The following is a 19,760-nucleotide window of genomic DNA, read 5'->3' on the forward strand; positions in this document are numbered from 1 at the left end:
GCCCAGCATAAAAAACAAGTCACAATAAACGCATTAATACTTACATTCGAGACAGCTTCCGATGAGAAATAACTATTTTCCTTGGTTTACAAAATCCAGTATTAGACCATACTTTGTTACTACATAACAGTCTATTTGCAGAGAAAAACAGACTTCCTTTATTTCTCGAAGAAAGTGATCTTCTGGATGAAATTCCATGTTTCACATTTTCATACTTTAAGGAATACTTCTTAACTTTCTTCAACCGTTTATTTTTCTGAAGCCTTCGATCAATTTTATACTTTGTGCCCAAGCTAGAAAGAGGTTTACTGACAGGAGTTGCAGAGCGGGATTTGGTACTGGGATTAGAGGCGGGGTGATTTCTGAGCCTGTACTTGGAACAAACTAATCTTGCCATTTTCATAGAAGACGACAATTTTGTTGCTACATATGTTCTGCGAGTTCTACTTAATGAAGTATATTTCATTCTTAAAATGCTTCTTCTAATAATTTTATTGGAAGGAATCAATGGAGCACTAGATGTAGATGATACAGTTGATTTAGTTTCTGATGATCGTGCAAGTTTACTGATAGATGATTTTCTTAGTCGAGATGGCACACGCACTAATTTTGTTCGACTAACAGCGAGTAATGTATCATTTTGAGAATTTTTTACTTGTCTTCGGTTAACAAGACTGGCTGACTTCATAATAACGGGCGTGACACTTTTCTTCACAGCAGATGTTGAGTAGGGTAAATTCAGTCCAACATCATTTACTAACTTTCTTTTACTACAAAATATATGTTTTCGTTCACCTTGCACTATTTTTTCCACTGGCATTTCTTTCACATTAGATATCTGAATGTTAGGAGAAGGTATCTTATTGGCTACAATTTGATCTGAATTGTGATTGATAGGAATTTCAGGTTCTGTAGACCTATTTCCTTTGCCAGACTTCATTATATGAGCAAACAACTTGGGATTTACATGTACTTTAGAGGTAGAGGGAACTGTCTGATGACAAGTAGTCCTGTTTTCTAAGCAATGCAAATCTTGTCTGCCTAAAAACTGACGATTGATATGAACACATGATGCTTTCTCTTCAACATTCTCTCCAGGGACTTGCAAATTTGATTTACAATGTGTTAAAGGCCTTATAATTGATGGTGGGACTGATTTAGTCATCTCTATTTTTTGCGTTCTACTTACACTGGGAATTGCATTGGAACTCACAGTCAAAAGGGCCTTCTCGACCCCCAATTCTTGAGTTCTGTGTTGATATAAAGGAAGAGGTTTGCTCTTAGCTGGGCTATGAAGGAGAGAGATACATCTTTCAGTTGGCTGTTCATTTAATATATGAGGCTTGCCATCATATTTGACAGGATTCACTTTCTTATATTTTGATACATTTGCTGAATTTTGCTTTGGAACAGTAGTAGGTTCAGAAACTGTGCTCTTGTAAGCAGGATATTGCATCATAGAGTGTTTCTTATTTGTACAATCCAAGTTCTCATACTTTGCATTATGCTTGTACAGAAAATTCTGTCCTTTAAATGCCTGTCGGTGAAAATTACACAAGTCAGTATTTCTTTGCTGATTGTTGTGTTTATGTTGTCCAATCAAACCTGAAAATAAAACAATCAATTAATAAATGTAAAACAAATTTAATTAATAAGCTCTTCAAATATTTACTCTGAAGCCACACAAGGAGAAAAATCTCTAATTTCTTTGAGGAAATGATAGTCTAGTTGTACTTTATCTTAAAATAATTATCACCACCACACTTTAGTTACTACTAAATACTGACTAAGCTACAATATTTTCTTAAATAGAATATTTCTGTTCATTTACTCTGAAACTAAACAATTTGGATAAGATTGGTAAAATGTAAGTTGAATGACAATTTGTCTCAGATTTGACCTTATAAAAGACAATGTCGATGAACATTTTTTTCTTTTCTTTTACAATATGCTTTACATCGCACCAACACAGATAGATCTTATGACAACGATAGTAATGGACAGGCCTAGGAGTGGGAAGGAATTGGCCGTGGCCTTAAGGTACAGCCGCAGCATTTGCCTGGTGTGAAAAAGGGAAATTACAGAAAACCATCTTCAGGGCTGCTGACAATGGGGTTCGAACCCACTATCTCCCGGATAGAAGCTCACAGCTGTGCGCCCCTTACCGTACAGCCAATTCGCCCGGTAAATGTGGATGAGTAGGTGCCACAAAACTGAAAGCTACATGCAAATGAATGAACTATCACTAAGATTTATAATACAAAAAAATCAGTATGGTATTCTGGCTGTTTGTAACACGTTACTGAAAATTCAGAACATACGTAAGGTGGAATGCCTGGCTGAACTTTTCCAAACACATTTTTGAAAATTACTCTTTACTAGATGGAACACAGCTGGCTTGACTGAAACGGCAAGCTTCTTGGGTAAATGTGTCATGCCCTCCTTAATGAGAGGTCCAGTAGTGTATACACTATATTCAACATACCACCACAGAAAAAAATCCAGTGGTGTTAGGACAGGAAATCTTGGAGACCTAGTGGCATGGCAGTTTAGTGAGACAAATCCACTGCAGGAACCTTCTGCCTCTCACTATCTCCACCATCAGTGGACCTTTGATACACCATGACCCACACGAGTTCTGCAATTCTGCAAAATGCCCAGTCAGCCTTAGCAACCCCATTATACACCCATGCTTGAAGTCACATAATTCCAGAATAGCTGCTTGGCATTGCACACACACACAATAGATCTCACATCTAACTACACTCTTCATGTTGTTAGTCAAACAAAACAAACACACACACACACTCATTACTCTCTCTCTATGTGCTGCAAAAAACTCATTCTGATAGGACAATGTGTACTGAATGCCCTATTACTCATTTCCACCCGTGGAAGAGGACACGTTCCAACAAGTTCAGGACTCACAAAGTTGATAACAGTTTCTTTGGCCTCATTTTGCCATAATCTATCTATATATATAAAATAAAAGTTTTGTCTGTACAATGCTCAGAATTTGAAAAGAATGGTATTTCTATATTGGTCATGTCCATAGTAACAAGGAAATGATTTTTTATTTTTCTGTAATTTCTGTCTGTATGTATGTACACGCATCACGAGAAAACGGCTGAAGAGAATTTAATGAAAATCGGAATGTTTTACCTTGTTCTTAGCGGCAGCCTGTAAATACAGGTCTTTCCAAAATAAATGGAAATTATATATATGGGCTATAAATTATTTTATTCATGCTGAGTTAAATGGCAGTTTAGGGGAATGCCTAAAATTTAATTTCACCGGGCAAGTTGGCCGTGCGGTTAGGAGCGCACAGCTGTGAGCTCACATCTGGGAGATGGTAAGTTTGAATGCCACTGTTGGCAGCCCTGAAGATGATTTTCCGTGGTTTCCCATTTTCACACCACGACCACTAATAACATAAATAACTTATTTGAGAATTACATTTCAGGCCTTCCCCTAAACTACCATTTTACTCAGCGTGAATAAAATAATTTATAGTCTAGATTGTAGTGGTTCATCACCCAACTTTACATATTGATTTTCATTAAATTCTCTTCAGCCGTTTTCTCATGATGCGTGTACATACATACAGACGGACATAAATATTTGAATTTTTTTTGTGCTATTTGTTTTACGTCGCACCGACACAGGTAGGTTTTACGGCGATGATGGGATAGGAAAGGAATAGGGGTATGAAGGAAGCGGCCTTGGCTTTAATTAAGGTACAACCTGGTGTGGCTGGTGTGAAAATGGGAAACCACAATACCATCTTCAGGGATGCCGGCAGTGGGATTCGAATCCATTATCTCCCGGATGCAAGCTCACAGCTGCGCGCCCCTAACCACACGGCTAACTCGCCTGGTCATATCGAGTGTAACAGCCTGCCTGTATATTGGCGGGAAGTAGCTGGGGAATTAGATAACTTTCTTCTTTAGCATGCCATTCCTCTGGTTCATACATTTTCTGATATTACTGGTACGTAACACACTGGTTCACATAGCATTCGAGCTATTCAATCCCTACTCTGAGGCACTGATTGGAATGAGTAGTATGCATATTTAATGGAATAATGACAGGAGTGTTCACGGCAGTCTGCGACCTGGTTATTCCAGCTCTGGAACTTTGGACTGTTAGATCGGCACCGTAGTACTGTTTGTTGAAAGTGAGAAAGTGTGCGGTTTTTCATTTGATCAAGTATTTTATGTGATAACATTGCTTTCAATGGCTACATTCCTCCTGACGATTTTGTAATGACCTATGTTGAATTCAGTTAGAAAAACCACCAAGTCAGTCTTTCTGAGAATCCCGTTGTGAAGCACGGGTACATCAGCTAGTGTACAATATAAAAGATGGCATTCCTGCATCCAACAACTAAAATATTATTCTGGAGTCAAATTAAGTACTTTTAAATATCTCAGGTGCCATCAGCTACAATTAAAGCAATTTGTCGATCTTGAAGGCATTAATCCCCATTGTCATATTTAAATTCGGCAAATTCACAGTGCGATGGTCCCCAAAGCCAATTCATGCAATTTACTTACTTATCACATAGCTTTTAGTGCCGGGAGTGTCCCAGGACATGTTCAGCTCACCTGGTGCAGGTCTTTCTATTTAATGCCCATGGGCGTCCTGCACATCTGGATGTTGAATTATGATGAGGTAGGGAGAGACTGAAACCCAGTGTCAGCGTATAGCCTACTCTTATATAACAACACCAAGGGGTCTACTCAAAGCTTTACATCGACGTTCGACGAACGAATCACCATCAACAGCGTCATTGCACTCACTCCATATGAACACTACAGAGGTTTGGAATTGAATCCAGGCTTATGGCACACAATCTAGTGATTAGAAATTGTATAACACAATCTCTCCTACCTTACCGGCCAACATTCTGATGGTGAAATTTTTTAGCCAACGGTACTCGAACCGGCTAACCACGGTGTCAGACCCTATAGACTTGACGTCTTAACAATCCCGGCCAACAGGCAGGCAATTCGTGTAATGAAACTGGACAAGTAATGTTAACTGCAGCATCAACAAGTGAAACACAAACATTCTATTTAATTCTGAGCATTTCAATGTGCACACTAAATAACGATTAGTTAAGATGCAGTTCAGTTCATTCTTTTAATAATACCTATGGTACTGATCATTATAGATTCTTTCCATCAGGGAATTTTAGCACTGAATGAAATGGTGGATGGCTTTTAGTGCCGGGAGTGGCCCAGGACATGTTCGGCTCGCCAGGTGCAGGTCTTTTAAATTGACTCCCGTAGGCGACTTGCGGGTCATGATGAGGATGAAATGATGATGAAGACGACACATACACCCAGCCCCCATGCCAGCGAAATTAACCAATGATGCTTAAAATTCCCGGCAGGGTCGGGAATCAAACCCGGGACCCATGTGACCAAAGGCCAGCACACTAACCATTTAGCCACGGAGCCGGACAGCATTAATAAATCATATTAGAAAAACTTTTGGTGGGGCGTGATTAGCTCAGTGGCTTAGCTGCTGGCTTCACACCCAGAAGGCCGAAGTTCGAATCCCGGTCGATCCTGGATCGAGATTTTCATCTGTAGAATCACGTGGCGTCAGGACGGGCATCCGGCCTCAAACCCCCGGCCAAAACTAAAATAAGTCTGGGAGGTTCCAGCTACCTTAGAAATAACTGGGACACGCTGAAGGAAGATGATGATACATACATATCCCACGTCGTTCCATCTTAAGCGATGGGTCGGTGAAAGAGGCTTCTCCACCAATTGCGGTCTCTGAACTTCTCTCCTTCTTCGATGCTTTCTTAGTATGTCCTCGCTGTTCAACGTCAATCTTCACCACTGAGTCTTGGTTGCCCTCTTGGTCCTTTTGTCTTCAAGTTTTAGATCATACATTTGATTTGGTAATCTGTTATCTTCCATGCGTCACATGTCCATACCATCTCAGTCGCTGCACAGTTATTCTGTCCTGCAGTCTTACAACTTGAGCCTGCTTGCAGATTTCCTCATTACAGACTCTGTCCCTCGGTGTTTTATCAATCATGCTGCAGACAAATCTCATTTCTGCTGCTTGGATTCTACTAACATCTTTATTTCTCATGGTCCATGTTTCACAACCATAGGTCAGGATTGGTACGTAATAGGTTTCATATATGACTCTCTTACATTTTGCTGGTATTTTCTTGTTCCATATTATGTCTAACTATTTTGTAAAAGTTGCCACCTGCCTGAATTCTGTGGGAAATTTTCTTGTGTATAGAACAAGTATCAGAGATAATGCTTCCAAGATATTTGAATTGATGGTTCATCTGCAACTGTTTCCCCTCCATTTCAATGTGCCCCACTGGATGTCCGTATTTCATGACCATAACCTCACTTTCCTCTTGGCTGAAGATGAGTCATATTCTTTAGCAGCTTCTGTCTAGGAGTTTATTTGGTTTTGAAGGTCTTCTTTAGAGTCTCCCCACAAGCACAGATCGTCAGCGAACAAGATAGCTTTCATTTTCTTACCTCCAATGGTTCGGTGAACTTTTCTCTGAATCTTGTTCATCACAGTGATGAAAAGAAGAGGAGACAAAACACCATGCTGTCTTAACCCAGATTTTATATCATAGGTTTCAGTCATTCGTACAGGTGTTTTGACTTTACTTCGGGTATCTTCATACAAATTCTTGATCCTGTGTATCATGTCATCCTGTATTCCAATTTTCTGTGTTTCCCACACCTTCTCTCTGTTCCCAGCATCAAATGTTTTCTTGATATCCAGAAAGGCTAACCACAAATCTTGGTTGTGTTCGTAGTATTTTTCCATTAACTGACGGACGGTAAAGATTAAATCAGTTGTTGATCTCCCCTTCCTGAATGATGATATTAGAAAAAAATTTAACAGTTAACAAAGGTGGTGGTAATAATTGTTTGTGAGGACACAAGAATGACATTACTAGGCCCTTATGGTACATTCAATAGATTAGAAATTAATGTCTAAGAAATTAATTTTAAAGAAAGTAAATAAAACCCACAGCAACAATACACTTGCCATGGTTACATCTATGAACTGAGAAAGAAAGCACACAAAATTCTTGATATTATGATCACAGTCAAGCAACTCTAGTTTTATGTGGAATCTAAACCACAACAACATGACTTTTCATTTCAAAAATTCCACTTGCATGGACCAGGATTTGAAGTGAGACCACCCCAGAGAAGCAGAGAGATCCACAATCATAATGCTGACTTCTCTTCTTGGGAGAAAAGAGTGCATGGATCTTCCATGAACTATCCTCAACCCAATTTTTTTTTTGACAATTTGTTTTACGTTGCACTGACACAGATAGGTCTTATGCCGACTATGGGATAGGAAGGGCCTAGGAGTGGGAAGGAAGCAGCCGTAGCCTTAATTAAGGTACAGCCCCAGCATATGCCTGGTGTGAAAACGGGAAACCATGGAAAACTATCTTTAGAGCTGCCGACAGTGGGATTCGAACCCACTATCTCCCGGATGCAAGCTCACAGCTGTGCGCCGCTAAGTGCATGGCCAAATCTCCTGGTCAAATAAAACTAGCCTCCCTCTCGTGAAGACCAGAAGGTTGGGAGTTCTGATAACTAGCCACTCAGACCCCCAAGCTGTCTGGATGATTCAGCACACCTGAGAATTAATATCCCTGGCAGGCACATCCACAGATCTAGGTGGAAGTAATACCACCTCCTACGTAGTATGGTAGGCTAATTCATTTAAAACTTGGTACAAGAAAGCAATGAAATGTGGTAAAGTACAATACTGTTATCAGGCTGTGGAGTTAAGTTCAAGTGCAATAATCAGTACCTTCTTGCCTCGCATAGTCCCGGGAAGCCGACATCATTAACAAGCATTTTTGAAGATCCTCACATTACACACTCCCCTTGTTCATTAATGATTCCTGGAACGTCCTTCTTGGAACCTGTTTCTGCCTTAAAATACCTATACATACGCTTCCATTTTTCACTAATATTTGTATGACTGCCAATTATGCTTGCCATCAAGTTATATTTAGCTGCCTTCTTAGGTAGAGTCAATTTCCTAGTAAGTTCCTTCAATTTCTCCTTACTTCAACAGCTATTTCAAGTTCTCGAATGCATTATACTGTATTTAGTGGCAGAACTATAGAAAGGGGCATGCAAGGATTAGTAACACTAGTTCTGCCAGTCACTAATCAAAATCAAATTGGAAAGAGAAAAAGTATCATTAACACTTCCGAAATTACGATTATTCGCGACCTTGAGCTCAGCTGGTAAGCGCGCTCGCTGTACAAGTTGGTACGAGTGCGGAATTATAAAGTTTTCAAATGTAACGTGCACAAATAAAACAACTGCGGTTTTTGTAACATTTTAACACAAAAACGTGAAATTCTCAGTCTTATATTAGGACAAAAACAGTAATAAGCAACCCCAAAACCTCCCATGGCTTTATGTATGTGAGGTGAAACATCTGTTCTGGTGTCGATAACATAATCATACCGGTATACGATAATATTAAAATACTAAATTTGTGTTAAGAAGGAGCAGTTTCGATTCCTGCCTGAAAGCCCAGTGACTATACTGTCCCGAGGGAAATGCTCAAAACCTGTTCAGCGACACACTCGAAAACAAAAAACAAAAAAAACAAAAATCTAACCCTGGACATAATGCAGATGTCTTGCAAGTACGAACATTTGACGAAACTCGTTCCGCCTTCAAACAGAGCTTACAAGATATTAGAATCATTCCGTATTGACGGTTTTCACTTTACAAAGGTGAAAAATGAGAGTATCCTCCTAATTCAATACAATAAATATTCCGTCATTAGATGGAGCAAACAAATTCAAACATGTTTCGGCTCGTTTGAGCAATCTTCAGTGAAAAATGAGGGGAGTTTGAAATAATTTACATAATATAAGTTGAAAAAATGCTAAAAACCATAATGAAAGAGCAAATGAAAAAACAAACAAAAGAGAGCCTAGACGGAAACAAAATTAGCATAAATATAGCCTACAATATTTACATCAATATGTGGAGCAAAAAACAACTCACTGAGACAAAATTCAGTGAAAAGGTGTTAAGTTAAAATAATAATTGAAACTAAAATCTCTCTTCACCTTTGTAAAGTTCAAACAGAGGTGTCGAAATGCGCTCTGTCTCCTTTGAATTGTCGTGGGCACTCTCTGCTTTATGATTTCTGAGGATTCTCTAAACAATACTACCCGAATGCGATGCTAACATGATCCCTTACGCAAGTACACCACCGATCGCTTTTCCAGTACAGTACTTCTTCAAATTACCACAATGACGGGACGTCAACACCAAAATCCGTAAGTATGCCGTAGCCGTCCTAGATACAGTTTCTTGAAAAACACGTGATCGAGGATTTGGCGTTGAAGGGACTGACATTTCTGGACGGTTGATCCGGGAAATCATTTCTTTGAGGAATGGATAATGCATGATTTTTACAACGCGATTTAATTAGGATGCTCACGGGACCACGTAATTTGAACGAATACTACAGAAAAACGTAGTTTCCGGGAACATATAATCAAGGTTCTACTGTATAATCTTCATTAAAGACTGTTTAAGCATTCAGTCTGCAAGCTTCTGTAAATTTACTTAACATTTAGTTCTATACATCTTATATCTAAATCATCAGAAACCGGGTCTAACCACTGTCATCTTGATATCACTACTTCTCTTACCCTCCATGACAAAGTCCATTATGCTCCTGGGTAACCTGTCCTCCTCCATACACTTTACATGACCCCTCCCACTGAAGCTGGTTTATACGTACAGCTTCATCAATCGAGTTCTTTCTTCGTTCCTAACTTAGCCTTCTCATTATGAGTACCTGCCTGCCATTGTTCTCGCCTGTTTGTACAAGCAATGATTCACAATACTATCATGTCTGTTACTTCTAACTTGTGAATAAAATATCATGAGTCCACCCAGCTCCCACTCCCATAAAATAAAGTTAGTCTTACAACAGACTGGTGTAAAGATAGTTTTGTCCAGGAGCTGACTTCATTCTTACTGAATACTGTTGATCGCAACTGAGAACTGCATTAGCTTTGCTGCTCCTTGATTCAATACTACCATCTTGGGAGAATGAAAATCCACAGCCTGTTTCCAGTCATTCGACCAGGTCAGGAATGGAATGAATGAAGCCCCCACCTAGCAGCGAGGATAGGAATTGTGCCAGCTGCCGAAGCCTGTCGCACTCCTCTGGAGGAATGATTAATGAATGACAGATGAAATGAAATGATATTGGAGTGTGTTGCTGGAATGAAATATTACAGGGAAAACTGGAGTACCCGGAGAAAACCCTGTCCCACCTCCATTTTGTCCAGCACAAATATCACAGGGGGTGACCGGGATTTGAACCACGGAACCCAGCGGTGGGAGGCCGGCGCGCTGCCGCCTGAGCCGTGGAGGCTCCTCTTGGGAGAATACACATTCTAAATACTTCAAATTATCTATCAGTTCCAGCTTTGTATTCCCAACCTGACATCCAATTATTTTAGGTTTCTTATCTACTGATAACGCTTTGGTCTTGGAAGGACTTTTTTTCATGCGCATTGTACCTATTTTCTAGTTACAGACCTTCAGCACAATATGCCATTAAGACCTAGGGAGTTGGCATAGGCCAAAATGCTTAATACAATTCAACTAAAGTGAATCCTACCCTGCCACTTTCATTTTCTCAGTAAATGATTCAAGTAAATCATGAACAACAAAGGAGAAAGATTACAGCCTAGCCTAACTTCTGTAAGTACCTTGAACCACAAACTCATTCCACAATCAATTCTCTTTTTTCTTTGCTAGGGGCTTTACGTCGCACAGACACAGATAGGTCTTATGGCGACAATGGGATAGGAAAGGCTAGGAGTTGGAAGGAAGCGGCCGTGGCCTTAATTAAGGTACAACCCCAGCATTTGCCTGGTGTGAAAATGGGAAACCACGGAAAACCACCTTCAGGGCTGCTGATAGTGGGATTCGAACCTATCTCCCGGATGCAAGCTCACAATCAATTCTCACTACAGCCCAATTGTCAGTATAAATGCCTTTGATTGCTTTTAATAATCTACGCTGAATACCATAGTCTCGCAGTACGGCAAACATTCTTTCCCTCGGTACTCTGCCGTATACCTTCTCTAGTTCTACAGCCCAGCTCCATGGCTAAATGGTTAGCGTGCTGGCCTTTGGTCACAGGGGTCCCGGGCTCGATTCCCAGCAGCGTCAGGAATATTAACCATAATTGGTTAATACCGCTGACATGGGGGCTGGGTGATGTGTCATCTCAATCATCATTTCATCCTCATCACAACGCAGAGATCGCTGACGGGCGCCAAATCAAAGACCTACATCTGGCAATGATAAAGATGTAGATTCCCATAGGGAACCTGAAATATTTGTCCCGAATGAGTAAATTTATAATACCAATATAAATAGTCCGTTCTTGGACATTATAAATTTTCCAGCTTACTCATTCATGGTTGCCAGCATTTCGCCCCAGTGCGCTAAGTTACGCCACATTTACTTACAATAACCCAGCCATCCACCAGATCGCGAACACACTGAAGAAATATGATATTAATATTGCCTTGAGAACAGTAAATACAAATCAAAGTATATTTTTTAACCATAATAAAGTCAATTATAAAAACAGCCGTTTTTCGAGGTCTAGTATTTACAGACTAACTTGCGCTCAGTGTGGATTTAGTTATATTGGTCAAACTGGACGGAGCTTCTATACGAGATATATGGAGCATTACAATGCCTTCAAGCATACCGTAACAAATATTCAGCGATGAGCTCACACATGAGTGAAACAGGACACCAGTTTACATCTACTGAAAAGGATCTCACCATTTTGAAATGTATAGGCAAAGGGAAACTTATGAATGAATTAGAAAGTCTTTACATCTTTTTAGACCAAGCCTATAACAAAGACCACAATCTTAATGATGCCACTTAAGGCAAAAAAATCCTTTATATGAGTTACCTCCAAAGTTATTAGATATGGTGAATTCGAAACATAACACAATCCCGCAGACTTTTAGAACTTTTTGCTCTAAAGCTCCCATCACCTCGCCAAATGTTAGGCCCGCCCATCCTACCCCTAACAGCCCTCTGACAACAACACCTGCGCGCAAGGATCCGCCTACCCTTCCCCCCTTCGTGTCCTTCACCACCTCAGCCACATCATTATAATACTAGAAGTAGAAAGGTCAGTCAAGCTAGCGCTGTTGGAACAGTCCGAAGTACCTAACACGTACTGTACGAGTAAGTACCGCCTTAGGCATTTTTGACGTATGGGAAGTCTCATACACAATACCATTTAACTATCTCTCTTTAACATTTTGTTTCATGTAAACTTGCTCAATCATGATGATGCTTGTTGTTTTAAGGGACCTAAGGTCATCAGCCCCTGTTTCATGTAAAAACTCTATCATTCTTCGAATAAACATTTCAACAGGGATAACAATACCCCCTTGACCATCTTTTGGATCCAAATGATTACCATACTAACATAACTAAGCATTGACATCAGCTAGCTTTGAAACCTCAACATTTTATCATTAGCAACGTCTCCTACAAGAAATCCCATCTTCTTTTCTATGACTTTCTGATAAATCAACCACATAAATTTTAACACACTTGATACGTTCACACTTCTATTTTAAATATATTTGACAATGGTCTCATTATCTTGAACTCATGTTATGGGAGTGGAACAAATATCCCCCTTGGATGACTGTGCTTTCACACTCAAGGCCGTCATAGTCCTAATGGTGTATAAGAAGAGGATCAATTTTGGTTTTAAACGTTCACATATTTGAGATTAACCACATTATAGTTTTCAAAACTGTTAATATACAGTATTTTTAACAAACTTTCTGTGCACTGTCCTCATTTTAGATGTTATTGTATAACATTTCATGAAGTCATTGTTCCACATTTTATTCTATAGTTTATAACATTAGAAGCTTTAAGATTGATATACGCTGATGATGGAGATGCCCATAAAAAAGGGTGAAACATGTACCTATGAATTCTAAGTATTATGTATAAATTTTAACCACATGAAATAGTGGATTGTATTGAACAAGTGGATCTAATTATTATAATATTTGTGATTTACATCATCTTCAATACGGAACCAAAATGAGAATAGTTACTTGTAACATACCACTTATTACATGTTATCTCATTTTTGGTCCATATTGAAAATTTACAGTTCAACAACAATAAGGTGTTTTAATTTAATCCACGTATTCAATACTTTTATTTTCACTTATAGTGGTTACATAAATAGACTCACAGTTAAATGGGACATGTTTCGCCCTCAATTAAGGGCATCTTCAGCCTAAAAACAATCATCAAGAGTACAACTAATATTAAAAGTGGAACCTAAAAGTTCAGCCAGTTATTAAAATTTGGGACATAAAAATGTAAAAATGATACAATATATAAAGATGCTAATGGAAACACTGTCAATGATTAAACTATAATCTTGTCGGAGACTAAAACTTCTTCCATTAAAATTCAAATTAAAACAGTTCATTTAAAATGTTAGTGGAAAACCAAAGTGGTAATAATATAAAGCCAACAACATGAGTATTACCTACCGGTGCTACGGGCCACTTACAATTTTTCAACTGATGCTTCTGTCTCACTTCATGCTGACGAATTTCATCAGCGGCCTTGGATATATTTTATTTTGACAATCATGTTAATGCTTGTGTTCACGCCCTCATGTCGTTGACTTTATATTATTACCACTTTGGTTTTCCACTAACATTTTAAATGAACTGTTTTAATTTGAATTTTAATGGAAGTAGTTTTAGTCTCCGACAAGATTATAGTTTAATCATTGACAGTGTTTCCATTAGCAACTTTATATATTGTATCATTTTTTTACATTTTTATGTCCCAAATTTTAATAACTGGCTAAACTTTTAGTTTCCACTTTAATATTAGTTGTACTCTTGACGATTGTTTTTAGGCTGAAGATGCCCTTAATTGAGGGCGAAACATGTCCCATTTAACTGTGAGTATATTTATGTAACCACTATAAGTGAAAATAAAAGTATTGAATAGGTGGATTAAATTAAAACACCTTTATTGTTGTTAAACATACCACTTAGTCAAGCAGCTCATCTTCTTTCTCCCAATTCTTCCCAGCCCAAACTTTGCAACATTTTTGCAACGCTACTCTTTTGTCGGAAGTCACCCAGAACAAATCGAGCCGCTTTTCTTTGGATTTTTTCCAATTCTTGTATCAAGTAATCCTAGTGAGGGTCCCATATACTGGAACCATACTCTAGTTGGGGTCTTACCAGAGACTTATATGCCCTCTCCTTTACATCCTTACTACAACCCCTACAAACCCTCATAACCATGTGCAGAGATCTGTACCCTTTATTTACAATCTCATTTATGTGATTATCCCAATGAAGATCTTTCCTTATATTAACACCTAGATACAATGTTCCCTAAAAGGAACTTTCACCCCATCAATGCAGTAATTAAAACTGAGAGGACTTTTCCTAATTGTGAAACTCACAAGCTGACTTTTAACCCCGTTTATCATCATGCCGTTCCCTGCTGTCCATCTCACAACATTATCGAGGTCATGTTGCAGTTGCTCACAATCTTGTAACTTATTTATTACTCTATACAGAATAACACCATCCACAAAAAGCCTTACCTCTGATTCCACTTGTTTACCCATATCATTTATATATATAAGAAAACAAAGGTCCAATAATACTGCCCGAGGAATTCCCCACTTAATTATTAATTACAGGGTCAGATAAAGCTTCGCCTACTCTAATTCCATGAGATCTATTTTCTAGAAATATACCCATCCATTCAGTCACTCTTTGTCTCGCATGATCCACCCTATCAAATGCTTTAGACGGGTCAGTCGCGATACAGTCCATTTGACCTCCTGAATCCAAGATATCTGCTATATCTTGCTGGAATCCTACAAGTTGAGCTTCGGTGGAATAACCTTTCCTAAAACCAAACTGCCTTCTATCGAACCAGTTATTAATTTTGCAAACATGTCTAATATAATCAAAAAGAATGTCTTCCCAAAGCTTACATGCAATGCATATCAAACTGACAGGGCTGTTATTTTCGGCTTTATATCTATCACCCTTTCCTTTATACACAAGGGCTACTATAGCAACTCTCCATTCATTTGGTATAGCTCCTTCAACCAAACAATAGTCAAATAAGTACTTCAGATATGGTGCTATATCCCAACCCATTGTCTTTAGTATATTCCCAGAAATCTTATCAATTCCAGCTGCTTTTCTAGTTTTCAACTTTTGTATCTTATTGTAAATGTCACTGTTATCATGCGTAAATTTTAATACATCTTTAGCATTAGTCTCCTCCTCTACCTGAACATTATCCTTGTAACCAACAATCTTTACATACTGCTGACTGAATACTTCTGCCTATTGAAGATCCTCACATACAAACTCCCATTGTTCATTAATTATTCCTGGAATGTCCTTCTTGATATCTGTTTCTGCCCTTAAAGTACCTATGCATACCCTACCAATTTTCCAGCTCTATAGAGCTCATTTGGTTTTAGCAGCATCACGTCCAGGATATTTTCCCCTCTAGTTGGTTCCATCACTTTCTGATTCAGCTGCCCTTCCCACATTAGCTTATTTGCCATTTGTTGGTCATGCTTCCTATCATTGCATTTCCTTCCCAATTGAAAGTGGGTAAATTCAGATCTCCCGCTACAATCACATTCCTTTCCATGTCGTTTTCCACATAGCTGATTATCTTATCAAATAATTCTGACCCCGTGTCAGTGCTACCCTTTCCTGGGCTGTACACTCCAAAGAAGTTGCCTATTATCTTTAGAAATGAGCCTTATACATAGAATTTCATGTTTGATATCTTTAACTTTTTCGCAGCTTACAAATTCTTCTTTCACCAGAATGAATACTCCTCCTCCCACCATTCCTATCCTATCTCTTACCATACACACTCCAGTTCCGTGAGAAATTTCTGCATCATTATATCATTTCTCAGCCATGATTCAACTCCTATTACAATACCTGGTAAGTATATATCTATTAAATTACTTAATTCTATTCCTTTCTTTACAATACTTCTACAGTTCAACACTAATATTTTTATGTCATCCCTACTTGACTTCCAGATCTCTGTACCCTTTTCACCACTCCCTAGACCACCCCGTTTCCCTGAATGTACCTCCCTATTATCATTCCAAACAAATTTCCTAACTTATACCTACCACTGCGGTTTAAGTGAAGGCCATCTGAGCACAGGTCCCTATCACCTACCCACCCATTAGGATCTAGAAATTTCACTCCCAGTTTCCCACATTCCCACTCCATACTCTCATTTAAATCCCCAATCACCCTCCAATCAGTATCCCTCCTACACAGTATTCCACTGATACAATCTCCGCTTTCTTCCATGTACTAGCTTGAGAATTGTATGCTATCAAAGATATACGCCCTACGTTTTTGCAATCAAATACACGGGCTTATGGGTTTCCTGACTGACCTGCAAAGAAAACTAGATTAAAACTGGGCAAAAATCTATGGCACAGATACTGTGCTCAACAGGGAATGGATGAAGCCAAACTATGCTTTCAGACATGCAATGGCACATTATGCTGCATATGGATTCCATCATAACCATACGCAATGTGAAGAAATATCATACTGACCATCTATGCGTGTGCAAACTGTGTAACAACTACTGTGGTCGATGTCACACGCTAGTGTGTGCTAAAAGACTGTTTTCATTGACAAAATTCTGTCGACAATGAATGCACACAGCATGCTCGAATATGATTATAACCCACAGCCAAATCACTGTTTAGATATCGTAAGCAATAATGTTTCAATACTGTAGTTTCATAAAGAGTATAAATATTTTGGACACTGACTGCATTAAGTTAAATACTACTGTATGATTTAATGATTTAAAAAAATTGTAAATAAAAATGAGGGCAACTACAGTCACAAAGGGTAATTAAGCAGATAACCTATATCAAATACCTGACAACCACCATTGGTCTGATTTTTTAATATCAATTAAATTCTCTTCAAAATTTATTAAAAAGTGACCGTATCCAAATACTTACGTGACAAATAAGTTATCTGTTGAAGGAGGAATTTCTCTTCCATTTCTCGAGTTCCTGTTTAAAAAATCGATCTCTAAAACCTGGAAAAAGACACTCAAATTAGCAACCAACTATACCACATCCAAACATAGTCTCATACAACATGTCTCAACAGCCTTCCTTTGCATACAATCAAACTTTCATACAAATAATGAAGCTCGAACAAAAGTAAGTAAAGATTCAATGCAATGGTGCAATGAATACGTGATGGCCTTAAATAAGCACATCAATTAAAAACATATAACCATGGCAACATACTGTAATAATCAGAAAACTATCATCCTCTTTTCATTTTATGGATCTGGAGTATCTTAAATGATCAGCATCGTAAATTAGTAAATATGGAATGTGCTTGTCAACCTGAATTAGGAGTGTTCACTGCAGTATGTAAAACCATAATTATCTGTGTCTAGAACTGGAACAAGTGCCTGACAATCAGATCCACAACTAACTCTGAAGTAATAGGGGCAAAAGATCTTTCTAGGTCGACACCCCGAACAAATACCATTTAAAAAAAAAACCCCTGCAGCAATTGTGGAAAATTCACACTCAAGATGGCCACCACAAGTTATAAATGCAAGAACTATCAAACTTCACCTTCCCCTCTTTTCAATGCAAAATTTGTCACTATATTGGGTTAAAATTTGCTTTACATCGCACCGACACAGATAGGAACGGGCTAAGAGTGGGAAGGAAGCGGTCGTGGTCTTAATCAAGGTACAACCCCACCATTTGCCTGGTGTGAAAATGGGAAACAACGGAAAACTATCTTCATGGTAGGGTTCGAACCCACTATCTCCCGAATGCAAGCTGATAGCTATGTGATCTAAACAGCACAGCCACTTGCTCGGTACCAAGAGAAATTAGCTTCTCTATGATCTCTGATATTTATTTGTTGTACAAGGAACTGTCAACCTCACCTGTTCATTTCTAATTCTGTAATTACATTGATAGTAATCCCTATCTTCCTTTCTAAAATAAATTATTTTGTAAAAGTGGCACAAAAATAGCCTATACTTCTCAGGCAGGACTGTGATAAATTCGTAATTTCTACAACTAAGAGATTGTAATATTTAAACAAATGTAGGTGTAGTAAGTAGGTGTGTAAATGCTCCAAACCTTCATATTCACTTTTAGGAACAACAAATGCCTATCAGTATTCACAGATTGTATGTAAATAGACTTATATCCAACTTAAATAAACAGACCTACAAGCTAATGCTACTCAATAATACAGTAATGCTACAGTTTGTACGTCCCACTAATTACTTTTGACGGTTTTCGGAGACACCGAGGTGCCGAAATTTTGTCCTGCGGTTCTTGTACGTGCCAGTAAATCTATCAATACGAGGCTGCCGTATTTCAGCACCTGCAAATACCACCGGACTTAGGCAGGATCAAACCTGCCAAGTTGGGGTCAGAAGGCCTCAACAGTCCGAGCCATTCAATCCGGCTAATGCTCCTCATTCATGGACCAAAGAGGAACGTAGCATTTCTTTTCTGCTAGCTGCTACTTCTTCAAAGAGTTCCATTTCACAGAATTATTCCTTCATATAGGCCTAAAACTCCAGCAGAGATAAACTACTGTATGTGTAAGACTTGAAAGTTGTTGCAAGGGGCAGTACCAATGTCTCCTACTATATAAGATTCTATCTACAATAAACCATTAGTGTAATCGGTAAGAACATCTAAAAGGGAGACACATAACAGTAGGAAACCACAGTCGTGTTATATAATATGCTCCAACATAAGTTATGTTTAAACAAATTTATTTTCCACCAATCAGCCAATCATTACTGATCTGCATTTACGGCAGTCGTCCAGGTGGTAGATTCCCTATCTGTGGTTTTCCTAGCCTTTTCTTAAATGATTGCAAAGAAATTGGAAGTTTATTGAACATCTCCCCTGCCACTCAAACTTATTCGTCTACTAATGTCATTCCACGCCATCTCTCCACTGACAGCTCGGAACATACCACTTACTCAAGCAGCTCGTCTCCTTTCTATTAAGTCTTCCCAGCCCAACCTTTGTAACATTTTTGTAACTCTTTTGTAACGGAATATCATCGGAAAATTTAAAAAAAACTAACTTTATATAAGAAACTACAAAAAAGCACACACTCACAATTACACTTAAACAGTTCAAAAATCTCATTCGCTCAATCAATTCATCTCGTTCTAATAGCATTAGATGTGATCAGATGTTCCGAGACGACAATAACAAAATGCAATGCATCTATACATGCAATCTTAGCTTACAAGGAATACAAAGCCTGCTCACTCGCAGTGTTCTTCTTCTTGGTTAGTTGTTGGACATCGTCGTAAGACGCTACGTCCAGTCACTGGTTTGCGGGTTAATGAATATCAAATACAGTCTCTACTGTATTTGTGAATATCTGGGAGAGGTGCCAACAGTATAAGAAAGTAATACACTACGAAAGAGAAGGGAGAGCTATGTAAAGAAGCGAATTGCAACGGTTAATAATGTAACTTAGGAAAATACCAATGAGATATAGGCTAAACGATTAGGGAAGAACACAAAAACACTGGGGTACA

General features: G+C 38.6%; 1 protein-coding gene across 1 annotated transcript in view; it reads right to left on the bottom strand.

The window, feature by feature from the left end:
- The window catches only part of ZC3H3 (Zinc finger CCCH domain-containing protein 3), a 109,470-nt gene extending 90,019 nt beyond the window's left edge, over positions 1–19,451 (bottom strand). The window contains exons 1-3 of the mRNA XM_067142302.2: positions 19,330–19,451; positions 17,167–17,246; positions 45–1,605 (exon numbers count right to left, since the gene is read on the bottom strand). Coding sequence (XP_066998403.2) covers positions 45–1,605; positions 17,167–17,209 — 1,604 coding nt within the window. The 5' untranslated portion in view covers positions 17,210–17,246; positions 19,330–19,451. The remainder of the gene's footprint in view (positions 1–44; positions 1,606–17,166; positions 17,247–19,329) is intronic.
- Positions 19,452–19,760: the final 309 nt, after the last annotated feature.

Source organism: Anabrus simplex, chromosome 1 (assembly GCF_040414725.1).
Source record: "Anabrus simplex isolate iqAnaSimp1 chromosome 1, ASM4041472v1, whole genome shotgun sequence".
In the NCBI taxonomy this organism is placed as follows: domain Eukaryota; kingdom Metazoa; phylum Arthropoda; class Insecta; order Orthoptera; family Tettigoniidae; genus Anabrus; species Anabrus simplex.